Raw genomic sequence first — 16376 nt, forward strand, 5'->3', positions numbered from 1 at the left:
TAGGAAGACTCAACATCGTTAAAATGGTCATACTACCCAAAGCAATTTATAGATTCAATGCTATTTCTATTAAACTATCATTGACATTCTTCAAAGAACTAGAGAAAACTATTTTAAAATTCATATGAAGCCAAAGAAGAAACTAAATAGTCAAGGCAATCCTAAGCAAAAAGAACAAATCTGGAGGCATCACACTACCTGACTTCAAACTATACTACAGGGCTACAGTAACCAAAAACAGTATGATACTAGCACAAAAACAGACATATAAACCAATGGAACAGAACAGAAAGCCCAGAAATAATGCCACACACCTATAACTATTGAGAAGAGCAACCCCAAGACACGTAATCGTCAGATTCACCAAGGTTGAAACGAAGAAAAATATGTTAAGGGCAGCCAGAGAGAAAGGTCAGGCACATGTATCCCAGAAATTAAAGTATTAAAAAAAAAAAAAAAAAAAAAAAAAAAAGACCCAAGAACTATATATGCCTGATGAAACCACAACACGATGAAATAATAAAAGAAGAAATATGGTCACCTTAATTGTGCTCAACTATAAACTTGATTGATAAAAGAATTTTCTAGTGTTTCATATGATTACAGCCTAGGAAAAAAAGGATTTCAAAATAGATAAAAGCTTTAAAAATCTATCATACACTATAAAGTTGGACTTTTCATATACTATAAAAGATGGCAAAATTATCATGTCTTTTTGTACTAAAGAAAACAAACTCCATTTTAACATCTGATTTTATTTTTAAAAGTTTGGTATTTAATAAATTCTCCTTCAAGGTAGGCATTGTTGACAATCAACTTGAGAGATGTCAAGGTTAAAAATGAGGAAGGCTGAACATAAACATTTGCTCAAGGCACACTAAAATAACAGTGTAGGTATAGTTAGTAATGAAAGAAAAGACTACACTAAGAAAATTTTGGAAAATGAAAAGCAACTTAAGTGGTCACCTTAACTTAAGTGACAGAAAAAAAGCTAAACGAAAGCTAACAGTGTGAGAAAGGCCTAGGAGCAAGTTCTTTACCCCACAAACTCTAGAAATAGGGGTACAAATTATCTTTTAAAAAGAGAAGGCAGGTGTCAGGACTGAAAAAATGTTGTTTGAGAGTCTATATAAGCAACAGCCCCTACGTGACTTCTCTCACTTCCCCTCCCCTTCAGCCAATCACCATGAGAACTGGAGATTTACTCTCTGAAGAAAATGAACCAGGACGACTCTGGAATCAGGAGCATCATGTGTAGCTGATTAATTTGTACTGTACTAATTGTACAGGCAGATTATACTGCCTGTATTGTACAGACAGAGCCTGCAAAATAAGACAGTCTACATAGCGAATAGGGAAGTCCTCTCCAATCCCTTCCTCTCACTCAACTCTAAGAAAACTGGCAGTAGGCTCTACAAACACAAGACCTATAAAACTATATGGCTTTGAAAATTGTGTAAATGAATAAGTCAATTACATGTACATACATACACTTATAAAATAAAACATATATAAATCAAATTTAAAAGACAGATGTGTGAGTGTCACACATACATACACATACACATTTTTTAAAAAGTATGGCACACCTGGATGAATAATTTAAATAACAAACACAAAGAGCAAGTAATAAAAATTAAACCCATCTTTCATCATCTCTGACTCCTTAAATATGGTAGCTACCCCTTGAGAAGCAAAGCAGACAGTTCTGGGATGAAATTTCTGGGTATCTATGAAAGTAGGAAGATGGGTACAGTAAGTGATGAGGAAGAGGCAAAATGGACACCTCCACCAGGATGCCATACTGGCAGACTGTATTTTCCCAGTAAGTCCAGAGCAACATTTCTGATCCCACATGATGATACTCCACTTTTTATCAAGATGCAGTCTATTTCCTTTCACTTAACTCTCTGACAACCTTGACAAATAGAACATGGAACAAGTAACATTACATGACTTCCAAGGCCAGATTGGAAAGGCAATATGGCTACAGTCTGGCGCTCTCTCTCTCAAGATGCTCACCCTTAGAAACCAGCCACTTGGCTGGGTGCGGTGGCTCACGCCTGTAATCCCAGCACTTTGGGAGGCCGAGACTGGCGGATCACGAGGTCAGGAGATCCAGACCATCCTGGCTAACACAATGAAACCCCGTCTCTACTAAAATGCAAAAAAATTAGCTGGGCGAGGTGGCGGGCGCCTGTAGTCCCAGCTACTCGGGAGGCTCAGGCAGGAGAATGGCGTGAACCCGGGAGGCGGAGCTTGCAGTGAGCCGAGATCGCGCCACTGCACTCCAGTCTGGGCCACGGAGCGAGACTCCGTCTCAAAAAAAAAAAAAAAAAAAAATCAGCCACTGTGGTCAGGCATGGTGGCTCATGCCAGTAATCCTAGCACTTTGGGAGGTGAAGACAGGCAGATCACTGGAGTTCAAGACCAGTCTGACCAACAAGGAGAAACCCTGTCTCTACTAAAAATACAAAATTAGCCAAGTGTGGTGGCACATGCCTGTAATCCTAGCTACTAGGGAAGCTGAGGCAGGAGACTTGTTCAAACCTGGAAGGCGGAGGTTGTGGTGAGCCGAGATCGCGCCATTGTACTCCAGCCTGGGCAACAACAGCAAAACTACATCTCAAAAAAAAAAAAAAAAAGAAAGAAAGAAAGAAACCAGCCACTGTGCTATGAAGAAGTCCAGGACATAAAGAGGTCATATATAGGTGCCTCAGCCTCAGCTAAGGTTTCAGGTAACAGCCATGTCAGTGAATAAGCCTTCAAATGATTCTAGCCTCCAGTCTTTGAGTCTTCCAGCTGAGGCCTGACACATAATGGAACAAAATTAAGCCTTTTTTGTGTGTCTGTGAATCTCTGACTCACGGAATCCCTGAGGACAATACATGGTTATTTTATGCCACTAAGTTTTAGGGTAATTTCTTATGCAGTCACAGTAACTAAAATAAGCTGGCCCTCCCAGCCCTTCCTTGTTCATCATACAGGCTAATGTTAATCAGCTGCACCAAAGTAAAAGTCAAGTCAAAAATTAGGGGTAAAAATCCTCATAGATTGAAGACATCAATCCATGTAGTACAGACACTATGCATTTTAAAGTATTTAATGCAAACATATTTGGTGAGATGAATTCTCATGCCATGAATTCATTTAGTGACAATGAATGCATGGCACGAGAGGGCCAATACACACCATAGGTTGGCTACAGTAAATAAATGGTTATACCAAAGCCATAGTGAAAATAGGACTTGACACTGAAACAACACAAGCCAACACAAACCCAGTGATAATAGGCTTATCACTCCTATGTCCACAGCAGGGAAAAAGCAAGATCTAGTGAAGTTATATCAACTCCTTCATTACAAAAATTTCCCTCAGAAAATACAGGAACAGCTTTGATGAGATAATTGCCAGATGAAAAAAAGCAGGCTTTGGCAACATGAATATTTTACCTGTGGTGCAAAAATCTTTCATGAAAAGCAATGACTCCAATGGTTGACTTTATAAATCATTGCTTGGTAGTCTCCAAAGGAAACTGAGTAGTTCTCCTTCCTGGTGAACAGAGAAATGCTGGTGAACCTGGCAGATGCCCATAAAGGATTTCTGAGACTTAATGGTACTACGTGGACACAAGAAAACAAACACCAGAACTCTCAAACCCCCAATTAGTTTGCAGGCTGCCACATACCACTCCACAGGTTGTAAAGTATATAACTGGAGATTTATTCACATAGATTAAAAGATAAATAATCTATCTAAAAGCACAAAGCAACTCTTCTGGTTTGAATGGCCTGGGTTTAAATGCCCAGAGGAATAAATATACTACACATCCAACAATTTTTTATATACACTGTTCCTCAAGTTTTTTGATGACCTGAGATAATGGTAGAGAAAGTTTCTAGCACCACAGAATGGTAAGCTTACTTACCATTCTAGGTAATATATCCAGGTCTATTGAAACTGCCAGCTAAATATATGTAATATATATTTTTAAAATATAAACATATAAAAGTACATTAAATATATATGTCTTTCTAAAAGAGTAACTAGACAGCACATTGAAAAATACAGCATACTACTGTCAACTAAAGTGCTCAACAGAAAATTATGCTAGCTGGGAAACATACCAAACCTTTTTACAATATTTTGAAATATAGTCAAAACTATAGTTAAAAAGAAAACTAAATATTAATTAAATTTAAGCTAAGACAAAAGTTATTAAGTTTATGCCTTTTCCAAAAAAGAATTCTAACACATGAATAATAGGAAAAAAGGCTTATTTTCTTATATCAACTGTCTAATACATGAGAGTTTCTATTAAATAGAAATTTGTATGAAGTAGAATTCTCTTCTTTTATATTATCTCTTTTTGGCAAACTATATTCCAACTATGTATTAACAGATGATAGAATACAAAAGAAATCAAAAGTTTAGCTTTTTAGAAAAGCACACTAAATCAGTTGGGTATTTTAGATAATGTTGAAGGTATTTTTAATGATAATGATGGAACATTCACTACTCTGCAGCCCCTTTTTCAATGTGAAACAGCTTGGAATTTCAGATAAATTCATAATCTTGCTTATATAGTAGTACACAGAAAATTTTAAGCTTAAACTGGTAAATAAGAAAGATTTATTATTATTATTATTATTATGCTTTAAGTTCTAGGGTACATGTGCACAACATGCAGGTTTGATACATAGGTATACATGTACCATGTTGGTTTGCTGCACCCATCAACTCATCATTTACACTGGGTGTTTCTCCTAATGCTGTCTCTCCCACAGTCCCTCACCCCCCGACTGGCCCTGGTGTAAGATTCATATTTTATATTACTTAAAGATTTCGAAGTATAGAAATACCCAAGTAATACAGCAGAAAACACCCTGAAGAATTTGGAAATAACAAAACATCCTGAAGAATAAGAACTCCAGTTTGAATACAGACTGAATATATTATTATTTTCATAAAGTTAAATTTAGGTATGTGGTAATTATGAGATTCTTGGGATGCTAAAGTACTTATTTTCAAAAGGTTCAGGGAAAAAAATCATGAAGAGAGAAGGAAACATAAAGCAAATGTGCAAAATGTTAACACTGGGTCAATCTAGGTAAAGGGTATATGGGTATTCATCATAGTATTATTTCACCTTTTCTATATAAGTTGAAAAGTTTTTAAATAAAAAGGGAGAATACATTTTTTATATGTATCAAGATATGTACAAGAATGTTCACAGCAGTATTATTTGTAAGAGCCCAAAGTGGAAACAAATCCAAATATATACCAACAATAAACTGGACAAGTAAACGGTAAGTAAAAGGATAAGTAAACTACAGTATATTCATACAAAAGGGTACTACAGAGCAATAACAATGAACTAACTACTGTTAACACACCACATGGGTAAAACTTACAAATAACAATGAGCAAATAAAGCTAGACACAAATAGGATGAACAAATATTTGTTAAATAAATATTTCGACGACAGATAAGATCAGGGCTGTCATTTATTTTTGTTCAGGAAAAATTTTACTCACAGGCAGTACAAGTAAAATTACCATAAAAATGTATAAATTATTTAGAACAACAAATTCTTTTCAGGCCCCCTCAAGCACACTTATGAAAATCGCACACATACTATGGATCTGCTTACTAATCATAAGACACACTGTTGGTTTCTCAACAATGTCCAGTGAGCAACACTTTTTAAAAAGACCCAGTTTGAATGAGAGCATGCACCTGATACAATCCTGCACCAGAAAGACTTTTTTACTTGAATAAGACTTTTCAAACTCTACTATAATTTAATAATCCTAGTTTACATATATAACTGAATTCAGACTTACAGCCAGAGATTATTTTTTAAAAGACACAAAATACTTACATTGACTTTGAAAGCTTGTACAGTGTTATCCAGAAGAAGGATGTTGCAAACCACTTCTGTATGCTGTCTGTCTCGGGCCAACTCTGATGCTCGTACATTGTAGGTTCTGCCAGCAGGCAATCGGAAACGTGAGGTCATTACTGTCCACACAAAGTCTAAGTAAAAAAAATAAAATAAAATAAAATAATAACTAAATAAAAGGTTGGTAAAATATATGCTGTAGTTTAAAAGGCAAAGTTATTATATTTTTTTCAATTAAAACTTAGGTGGAAAACAGTTATAAATTTTGAAACACCAGAATAAGAATTGTTGTAGGTATAAGTTAGATATATATAGTTCATCATCAAACTAAAGTTACCACCTGCTTTGAAAAAGAGCTTTTTTTTTTTTTTTAACTGCTCCATCCAGAAGATTTAATGCATAAATTTTTTAAGAAGTCATATTCCAATTCAAAATATGTAAACTCTGGAGTAGCCAAAAGGGGTGGGAGTATTATGCTGCCTTAGGAAGTTGGATATTACTCATTGATGCAAGTATTTTAAAACACTGTAGAATGACAACAGGAGGAAAAATTATTTAACTTTGGCAGGCCCTTCCTTTTTTAAAAAAACTTAAGGTGTTGGGGAAACGTAGAAGTTAAAAAAAAAAAAAAAACCCCTTCATTTTAACCATCCTCAAAATTCAACCTAATAGTATTGTTGGTATTATTTCTAAGAAAACAAAAGCAAAATAGAAAAGGTGACCAATCTTTGCTCCTGAATTTTTAACCTAAGAGGTAAAAACTAGATGGTCTATAAAACAACAGAAATCACAGTGATATCAGCAATACTAGATGTTTAAAGACAATGAAGCTGTAGCTTCAAAGTTGTGAAAGAATATTCTTTGAAACACTGACTTATATACCTAGAAAATTAACATTAAGGTAGGAGGGAAAAAAAACTCTTAAAACACTCAGGCATTAAAGGATTCAAACTTTAAAACACATAACACTCTGTCTTAAAGACAATTAAGTAAAGGAAACACACTAAACTAGAAGAAAGACTAGTATATGGGATGTTTGAATATGAGTAAGCAATAAGTAATAAGCAGTATGAATAATAAGTAAGCAAAATATAATAAAATAGTATTTCAAATCAGTGGTAATAATTGGAGTTGATCTCTCATAGATTATTCATTTCAAAAGATTAAAGCTCAAAGTAAAAGCCAATGTTATATAAATATAAAAATAGTGTAAGGGAAAAAAGTCTTACTATGTTGACAAGGAGGCGCTTGCCAAGTAAAATTCCAAAATTAAAAGACAGTGATTGGGCTGGGTGAAGTGGCTTATGGCTGTAATCCCAACGATTTGGGAGGTGGGAGGATTGCTTCAGGACAGGAGTTTGAGATAGCCTGGACAACACAGGGAGGCCCTGTTTCTATAAAAAAGAATGTTTTAAAAATTAGTGGGCCTCTTTCATTTCGTTGAGCAGTGGTTTGCAGTTCTCCTTGAAGAGGTCCTTCACATCCCTTATAAGCTGGATTGCTAGGTATTTTATTCTCTTTGTAGAAATTGTGAATGGGAGTTCACTCATGATTTGGCTCTCTGTTTGTCTGTTATTGGTGTATAGGAATGGTTGTGATTTTTGCACATTGATTTTGTATCCTGAGACTTTGCTGAAGTTGCTTATCAGCTTTAGGAGATTTGGGGCTGAGAAGATGGAGTTTTCTATATATACAATCATGTCATCTGCAAACAGGGACAATTTGACTTCCTCTTTTCCTAACTGAATACCCTTGATTTCTTTCTCTTGCCTGATTACTCTAGCCAGAACTTCCAACACTATGTTGAATAGGAGTGGTGAGAGAGGGCATCCCTGTCTTGTGCCAGTTTTCAAAGGGAATGCTTCCAGTTTTTACCCATTCAGTATGATATTGGCTGTGGGTTTGTCATAAATAGCTCTTATTGTTTTGAGATATGTTCCATCAATACCGAATTTATTGAGAGTTTTTAGCATGAAGCGCTGTTGAATTTTGTCAAAGGCCTTTTCTGCATCTATTGAGATAATCATGTGGTTTTTGTCATTGGTTCTGTTTATGTGATGGATTACGTTTATTGATTTGTGTATGCTGAACCAGCCTTGCATCCCAGGGATGAAGCAAACTTGATCTTGGGGGATAAACTTTTTGATGTGTTCCTGGATTTGGTTTGCCAGTATTTTATTGAGGATTTTTGCATTGATGTTCATCAGGGATACTGGTCTAAAATTCTCTTTTTTTGTTGTGTCTCTGCCAGGCTTTGGTATCAGGATGATGTTGGCCTCATAAAATGAGTTAGGGAAGATTCTCTCTTTTTCTATTGATTGGAATAGTTTCAGAAGGAATGGTACAAGCTCCTCTTTGTAACTCTGGTAGAATGTGGCTATGAATTCGTCTGGTCCTGGACTTTTATTGGTGGGTAGGCTATTAATTATTGCCTCAATTTCAGAGCCTGTTATTCGTCTATTCAGAGATTCAACTTCTTCCTGGTTTAGTCTTGGGAGGGTGTATGTGTCCAGGAATTTATCCATTTCTTCTAGATATTCTAGTTTATTTGCATAGAGGTTTTTATAGTTGATGGTAGTTTGTATTTCTGTGGGATCTGTGATGATATCCCCTTTATAATTTTTTATTGTGTCTATTTGATTCTTCTCTCTTTTCTTCTTTATTAGTCTGGCTAATGGTCTATTTTGTTGATCTTTTCAAAAAACCAGCTCCTGGATTCATTGATTTTTTGAAGGGGTTTTTGCGTCTCTATCTCCTTCAGTTCTGCTCTGATCTTAGTTATTGCTTGCCTTCTGCTAGCTTTTGAATGTGTTTGCTCTTGCTTCTCTAGTTCTTTTCATTGAAATGTTAGGGTGTCGATTTTAGATCTTTCCTGCTTTCTCCTGTGGGCATTTAGTGCTATAAATTTCCCTCTACACACTGCTTTAAATGTGTCCCAGAGATTCTGGTACATTGTGTCTTTGTTCTCATTGGTTTCCAACAACATCTTTATTTCTGCCTTAATTTTGTTATTTATCCAGCAGTCATTCAAGAGCACATTGTTCAGTTTCCATGTAGCTGTGTGGTTTTCTGTGAGTTTCTTAATCCTGAGTTCTAATTTGATTGCATTGTGGTCTGAGAGACAGTTTGTTGTGATTTCTGTTCTTTTACATTTGCTGAGGAATGCTTTACTTCCAACCATGCGGTCAATTTTGGAATAAGTGCAATGTAGTGCTGGAAAGAATGTACATTCTGTTGATTTGGGGTAGAGAGTTCTGTAGATATCTATTAGGTCTACTTGGTGCAGAGCTGAGTTCAAGTCCTAGATATCCTTGTTAATCTTCTGTCTTATTGATTTATCTAATACTGACAGTGAGGTGTTAAAGTCTCCCATTATTATTGTGTGGGAGTTTAAGTCTCTTTGTATGTTTCTAAGGACTTGCTTTATGAATCTGGGTGCTCCTGTATTGGGTGCATATATATTTAGGATAGTTAGCTCTTCTTGCTGAATTGATCCCTTTACCATTATGTAATGGCCTTCTTTGTCTCCTTTGTCTCTTTTGATCTTTGTTGGTTTAAAGTCTGTTTTATCAGAGACTAGGATTGCAACCCCTGCTTTTTTTTTTTTGCTTTCCATTTGCTTGTTAGATATTCTCCCAAACCTTTATTTTGAGCCTATGTGTGTCTCTGCATGTGAGATGGGCCTCCTGAATACAGCACACTGATGGTTCTTGACTCTTTATCCAATTTGCCAGTCTGTGTCTTTTAACTGGGGCATTTAGTCCATTTACATTTAAGGTTAATATTGTTATATGTGAATTTGATCCTGTCATTATGATGTTAGCTGGTTATTTTGCCCGTTAGTTGATGCAGTTTCTTCCTAGCATTGATGGTCTTTACAATTTGGCATGTTTTTACAGTGGCTGGTACCAGTTGTTCCTTTCCATGTTTAGTGCTTCCTTCAGGAGCTCTTGTAAGGCAGGCCTGGTGGCCTCTCAGCATTTGCTTGTCTGTAAAGGATTTTATTTCTCCTTCACTTATGAAGCTTAGTTTGGCTGGATATGAAATTCTGGGGATAAAAGAGGACACCACCAAATGGAAGAACATTCCATGCTCATGGATAGGAAGAATCAACATCATGGAAATGGCCATACTGCCCAAGGTAATTTATAGATTTAATGCCCTTCCCATCAAACTACCGATGATTTCCTTCGCAGAACTGGAAAAAACTACTTTAAAGTTCATATGGAACCAAAAAAGAGCCCACATTGCGAAGACAATCCTAAGCAAAAAGAACAAAGCTGGAGGCATTTCGCTGACTTCAAACTATGCTACAAGGCTACAGTAACCAAAACAGCACGGTACTAAAACAGACAAATAGACCAATGGAACAGAACAGAGGCCTCAGAAATAACACCACATCTACAACCATCTGATCTTTGACAAACCTGAGAAAAACAAGAAATAGCCCCATTTAATTAATGGTGCTGGGAAAACTGGCTAGCCATATGTAGAAAGCTGAAACCCTTCCTTACACCTTATACAAAAATTAACTCAAGATGGATTAAAGACTTAAATGTTAGACCTAAAACCATAAAAACCCTAGAGGAAAACCTGGCAATACCATTCAGGACATAGGCATGGGCAAGGACTTCATGTCTAAAACACCAAAAGCAACGGCAAAAACAAAACAAAACAAAACAAAAAAATAGACAATGAGATCTAATTAAACTAAAGAGCTTTTGCACAGCAAAAGAAACTACCATCAGAGTGAACAGGCAACCTACACAATGGGAGAAAATTTTTGCAATCTACCCATCTGACAAAGGGCTAATATCCAGAACCTACAAAGAACTTAAACAAATTTATAAGAAACAAACAAACAACCCCATCAAAAAGTGGCAAAGGATATGAACAGACACTTCTCAAAAGAAGACATTTATGCAGCCAACAGACACATGAAAAAATGCTCATCATCACTGGTCATCAGAGAAATGCAAATCAAAACCACAATGAGACACCATCTCATGCCAGTTAGAATGGCAATCATTAAAAAGTCAGGAAACAACAGATGCTGGAGAGGATGTGGAGAAATAAGAACACTTTTACACTGCTGGTGGAACTGTAAACTAGTTCAACCACTGTGGAAGACAGTGTGACGATTCCTCAAGGATCTAGAACTAGAAATACCATTTTACCCAATAATCCCATTACTTATAACCCAAAGGATTATAAATCATGTTACTATAAAGACACATACACACGTATGTTTGTTGCAGCACTATTCACACTAGCGAAAACTTGGAACCAACCCAAATGTCCATCAATGATAGACTGGATTAAGAAAATGTGGCACATATACACCATGGAATACTATGCAGCCATGAAAAAGGATGGGTTCATGTCCTTTGCAGGGACATGGATGAAGCTGGAAACCATCATTCTGAGCAAAGCATCACAAGGACAGAAAACCAGACACCACATGTTTTCACTCATAGGTGGGAACTGAACAATGAGAACACTTGGACACAGGATAGGGAACATCACACACGGGGGCCTGTTCGTGGGGTGGAGGGCAGGGGGAGGGATAGCATTAGGAGAAATACCTGATGTAAATGACGAGTTAATAGGTGCAGCAAACCAACACGGCACATGCATACCTATGTAACAAACCTGCACATTGTGCACATGTACCTAGAACTTAAAGTATAATTTAAAAAAAACAAAATTAGCTGGGCATGGCAGCATGCGCCTGTAGTCCTAGCGACTCAGGAGGCTGAGGTAGGAGGATCCCTTGAGCCCAGGAGTTCAAGGTAACAGTGAGTACAGTGGTAACCACTGTATTCCAGTGTCAGAGACAGAGAGAAACCCTGTCTCTAAGAAACTAAAAATGACAGTGATTGGTAGAGTGGGGGTGGGGATGGGGTACATGGCCCAGCTATAATACTGTCTCCCAGAAACTCTCCTCACATATAAAAATACAGGCAGGTGGAAAGTACAAGGATGGAAAGAGATGTATCATGGAAATATTAATCAATAGGAAGAAGAGTACCAATATTAGTATCAGATAAAGTAGACTTGGGAACAAATAAAATTCGTAAGAACAGGTTAGGCATTACATAATGATAAAACGGTCAAGCCACCAAGACATTACCAATCCTAAATGTGGATGTACCAACCAACAGAGCTGCAAAAATATATGAAGCAAAAACTGTCGAACTGAAATAAAAAAAGATAAATCCCACAATTATAGGAGAGTTCAACTCCCCTTTCTCAATAATTGATACAACTAAGTAAATTAGCAAGAATATAAGAGAACTTACCAACCAACTTACCAACCAACAGGATCTAATCATGACTATTTATAGAACACTCTAGCAAAGACAACACAATACTCATTATTTTTAAACGTCCACTGAACATTTCAAGAGAGACCATATCCTGGGCTAAGAAACAAATCTAAATATTTAAAGAACTGAAATTATGCAAAATGTATTCTGAGAACAATGGAATCAAACCAGAATCAACAACAGAAAGATAACAGAAAAATCTCCAAACACGTAGAAACTAAACAAGTCTACTAATCCACTGGACAAAGAGGAAATCTTAAGGAAAAATCAAGATTCACTGACTGAATAAAAATGAAAACACAACATACCAAAATTTGTGAGACAAGATTAAAGCAGTGCTGACAGAAATCTACAGCAATATATGCATAGAACAGAAAACAGGAAATGTCTCAAATCAGTAATCTAACCTCCCTCCTCAAGAACCTAGACAAAGAGCTAAATGAACTCATAGCAAGCAGAAGGAAGGAAATAACAAAGAACAGAAATCAATGAAATTAAAGAAAATAAAAAAGAGAAAATCAACAGGGGAAAAAAGTTAGTTCTTTAAAGGATCAATAAACATAATAAACCTCTAGCAAGGCTAACAAAGAAACAGAAAACACAAATCGCTAACATTAGGAATGAAACAAAGAGGATACCACACAAACTTTGCAAACATTGAAATGGTAATACTACAAACAACTTATTCATAAATTTGACATAAAAAGAACCAATTCCATGAAAGGCACAAACTGCCAAAATTCAGTCAATATGAAACAGAAAATTTAAACAACCCTATTTTAAAAATTGAATTCATAATTCTAAAACTCACCCAACAGAATATTCAAACACAAAGGGTTTCCTGGGAAAATATGCCTAACATTTAAAGAAAAATTAACACAATTTCTAGATGATCTCTTCCAGAAAACAGAATAGAAAAGGATACTTCTCAAATCATTCTATGTAGCCAATTTTACCCTGATGGAAAAAGCAGACAAAAACATAAAGAAAGAAAACTACAAACTAATATTCCTCATGAATACAGACACAAAAACACTTAATAAAATACAAGAAACCAGAATTCAGCAATATGTAAAAAGAATTACATACCATGTACCAAGCAGGTTTTATTTCAAAGGTGCAAAAAGATTCACCCAATATTTTAACAATTAATCAATATAAACCACCTTATTAACAGACTAAGGGAGAAAAATCACATGACATTTTCAATCAATGCAGAAAAGCATTCGACAAAATTCACCACCCATTCATAATAAAAATTCTTAGAAAACTAGAATTAAAGGGATCTTCTTCAACATAAAAAAGAGCATCTACAAAAAAATCCACAGCTAACATCAAACTTAATGGTTAAAGCCTGAATGCTTTCCCCTATAACCAGGAATAAGGCAAGGAAGGATATCTGCTCTCACCACTCATATGCAACATAATGCTGGAAGTCCTAGCCTATGCTGTGAGGTTAAAAAAAAAGGAAGAGGACTGGGCGCGGTGGCTCACGCCGGTAATCCCAGCACTTCGGGAGGCCAAGACAGGTGGATTACAAGGTCAGGAGATCGAGACCATCCTGGCTAACACGGTGAAACCCCATCTCTCCTAAAAATACAAAAAATTAGCCATGCATGGTGGCAGGCACCTGTAATCCCAGCTACTTGAGAGACTGAGGAAGGAGAATCGCTTGAACCCGGGAGGCAGAGGTTGCAGTGAGCCAAGATTGCGCCACTGCACTCCAGCCTGGATGACAGAATTAGACTCTGTCTCAAAAAAAAAAAAAAAAAAAAAAAGGAAAGAAAGAACAGAAAAAGAAAGAAATAGCATACAGGAATAAATCATTTGCAGATGACATAATGTTTACAAAGAAAATCCCAAGGAATCTACAAAAGCACTCCTAGAACTAATAAGTTCAGCAATGTCACCCAATACATCAACATACAAAACTCAATTTTATTTGTATATGTTAGAAATAAATATGAGGAGTCAAATTTAAAATAGAGTATCATTTGCAACTGCTAAATAAAAAACAAAATACTTAGGTGTAAATCTAACAGAACACATACAGAACTTCTATGCTAAAAACTACAAAATGCTGATGAAAAAAATTAAAGAAAATCTAAATAAATGGAGAGACGTAACTATGTTCATGGATTAGAACACTCAAACTAGTAAACATGTCAATTCTCTCCAAATAGGCATAAAGGTTTAATGTAATGTCTATCAAAATCCCAGTACTTTTTTTGCAGGTAATTTTATTCTAAAATTAATATGGAAGGCCGGGAGCAGTGACTCACACCTGTAATCCCAGAACTTTGGGAGGCCTAGGCAGGCAGATGACTTGAGGCCAGGAGTTCAAGACCAGCCTGGCCAACTTGGGAGAAACCCCATCTCTACTAAAAATACAAAAATTAGCCAGGCGTGGTGATGCACGTTTGTAATCCCAGCTACTGGGGAGGCTAAGGCAGGAGAATCACTTGAACCCAGGAGGCGGAAGCTTCAGTGAACCAAGATCGTGCCACTGCACTCCAGCTTGGGTGACAGATTTAAAAAAAATTAAAAAAGTAATATGGAAAGGCAAAGGAATCATTGTAGCAAAAACAATTTTGAAAAAGACTAAAGTGGGAGTAACTATACTCCCACTCCCAAAGAAGAATAAACTGGGAATCCCTCTCCCAGATTTTATGATTATGTACCTACATTTATCGAGACTGTGTGGTAACGACAGAAGAAGAGACACCGAGATCACTGGAACAAAATAGTTACCACACAAGTATAGCCAACTGATTTTTAACAAAGGTACAATTCAACAGAGAAAGGATGACCTTTTCAACAAACAGTGCTGAACCAGTCAGAAATTCATACATAAAATGAAAACCGAACCTCAACATAAACCTCACACCTTATGCAAAATATTACTCACTGACTCAGTTTTAAATGTAAAACCTAAAACTGTAACTTTTAGAAGAAAAGATACGAGAAAATCTCAGGGACCTAGGTATGGTGAAGTGTTCTTAGATGTGACATCAAAAGCATGATTCATAAAAAAAAAAAAGGACAAATTAGATATGTCATCAAAATTTAAAACTTAGACTGTAAAAAAGATAGTCTGCAAAACATTTATCTAACAATGGACTAGTACTCAGAATATATAATAAAACTCTCAAAACTCAACAGTAAAAAAAAAAAAAAAAAAATTCAAATAATCCAATTAGAAAATGGACAAAAAAACATTAAAAGACATTTTACCAAACAGGATATTCAGATGGTCATTAAGCACATGAAAGGATGCTCAATCTGAGCCATTTGGGAAATGTAAATTAAGACCGTTATGAGATAACATGATATACCTATTTAGCCAAAATAAAAAATAGTGGCATTTTGGTAAAGATGCTGAGAAACTGGATCTCTGACAAAATCCTGAAAAAAATACATACAATTCAAACATCCTACTATAAGTAGGAGGTAGCGGAATGTTAAAAATGATGATTGTTGCCGGGCGCGGTGGCTCTCGCCTGTAATCTCAGCACTTTGGGAGGCCGAGACGGGCGGATCACAAGGTCAGGAGATCGAGACCATCCTGGCAAACACGGTGAAACCCCGTCTCTACTAAAAATACAAAAAACTAGCCGGGCGAGGTGGCGGGCGCCTGTAGTCCCAGCTACTCAGGAGGCTGAGGCAGGAGAATGGCGTCAACCCGGGAGGCGGAGCTTGCAGTGAGCGGAGATCGCGCCACTGCACTCCAGCCTGATGATACAGCAAGACTCCCTCTTAGGCCGAGACGGGCGGATCACGAGGTCAGGAGATCGAGACCATCCTGGCTAACACGGTGAAACCCCGTCTCTACTAAAAAATACAAAAAACTAGCCGGGCGAGGTGGCGGGCACCTATAGTCCCAGCTACTCGGGAGGCTGAGGCAGGAGAATGGCGTGAACCCGGGAGGTGGAGCTTGCAGTGAGCTGAGATCTGGCCACTGCACTCCAGCCTGGGTGACAGAGCCAGACTCCGTCTCAAATAATAATAATAATAATAATAATAAAATAAAAATTAAAAAAAATAATGATTGCATCCTCTTAGAATTAAAAGAATATATGAGAACAAAGGGCTCTTTAAAGCCATCTGGAGGAATGAAGTCATTACTCGTTTTTCCTTTAAT

At 36.7% G+C, this 16376-nt stretch overlaps 1 protein-coding gene across 2 annotated transcripts in view; it reads right to left on the minus strand.

The window, feature by feature from the left end:
• LOC112617128 (tyrosine-protein phosphatase non-receptor type 4) overlaps nucleotides 1-16376 on the minus strand; it is a 223098-nt gene that overhangs the window by 164595 nt on the left and 42127 nt on the right. For both annotated transcript variants that reach the window (XM_025373857.1, XM_025373856.1), the window contains one exon: nucleotides 5886-6040. In XM_025373857.1, the coding sequence (XP_025229642.1) occupies nucleotides 5886-6023 (138 nt within the window). In that variant the 5' untranslated portion in view covers nucleotides 6024-6040. The remainder of the gene's footprint in view (nucleotides 1-5885; nucleotides 6041-16376) is intronic.

This window comes from Theropithecus gelada, unplaced genomic scaffold, assembly GCF_003255815.1.
Source record: "Theropithecus gelada isolate Dixy unplaced genomic scaffold, Tgel_1.0 HiC_scaffold_15883, whole genome shotgun sequence".
NCBI classification, from domain to species: Eukaryota; Metazoa; Chordata; class Mammalia; order Primates; family Cercopithecidae; genus Theropithecus; species Theropithecus gelada.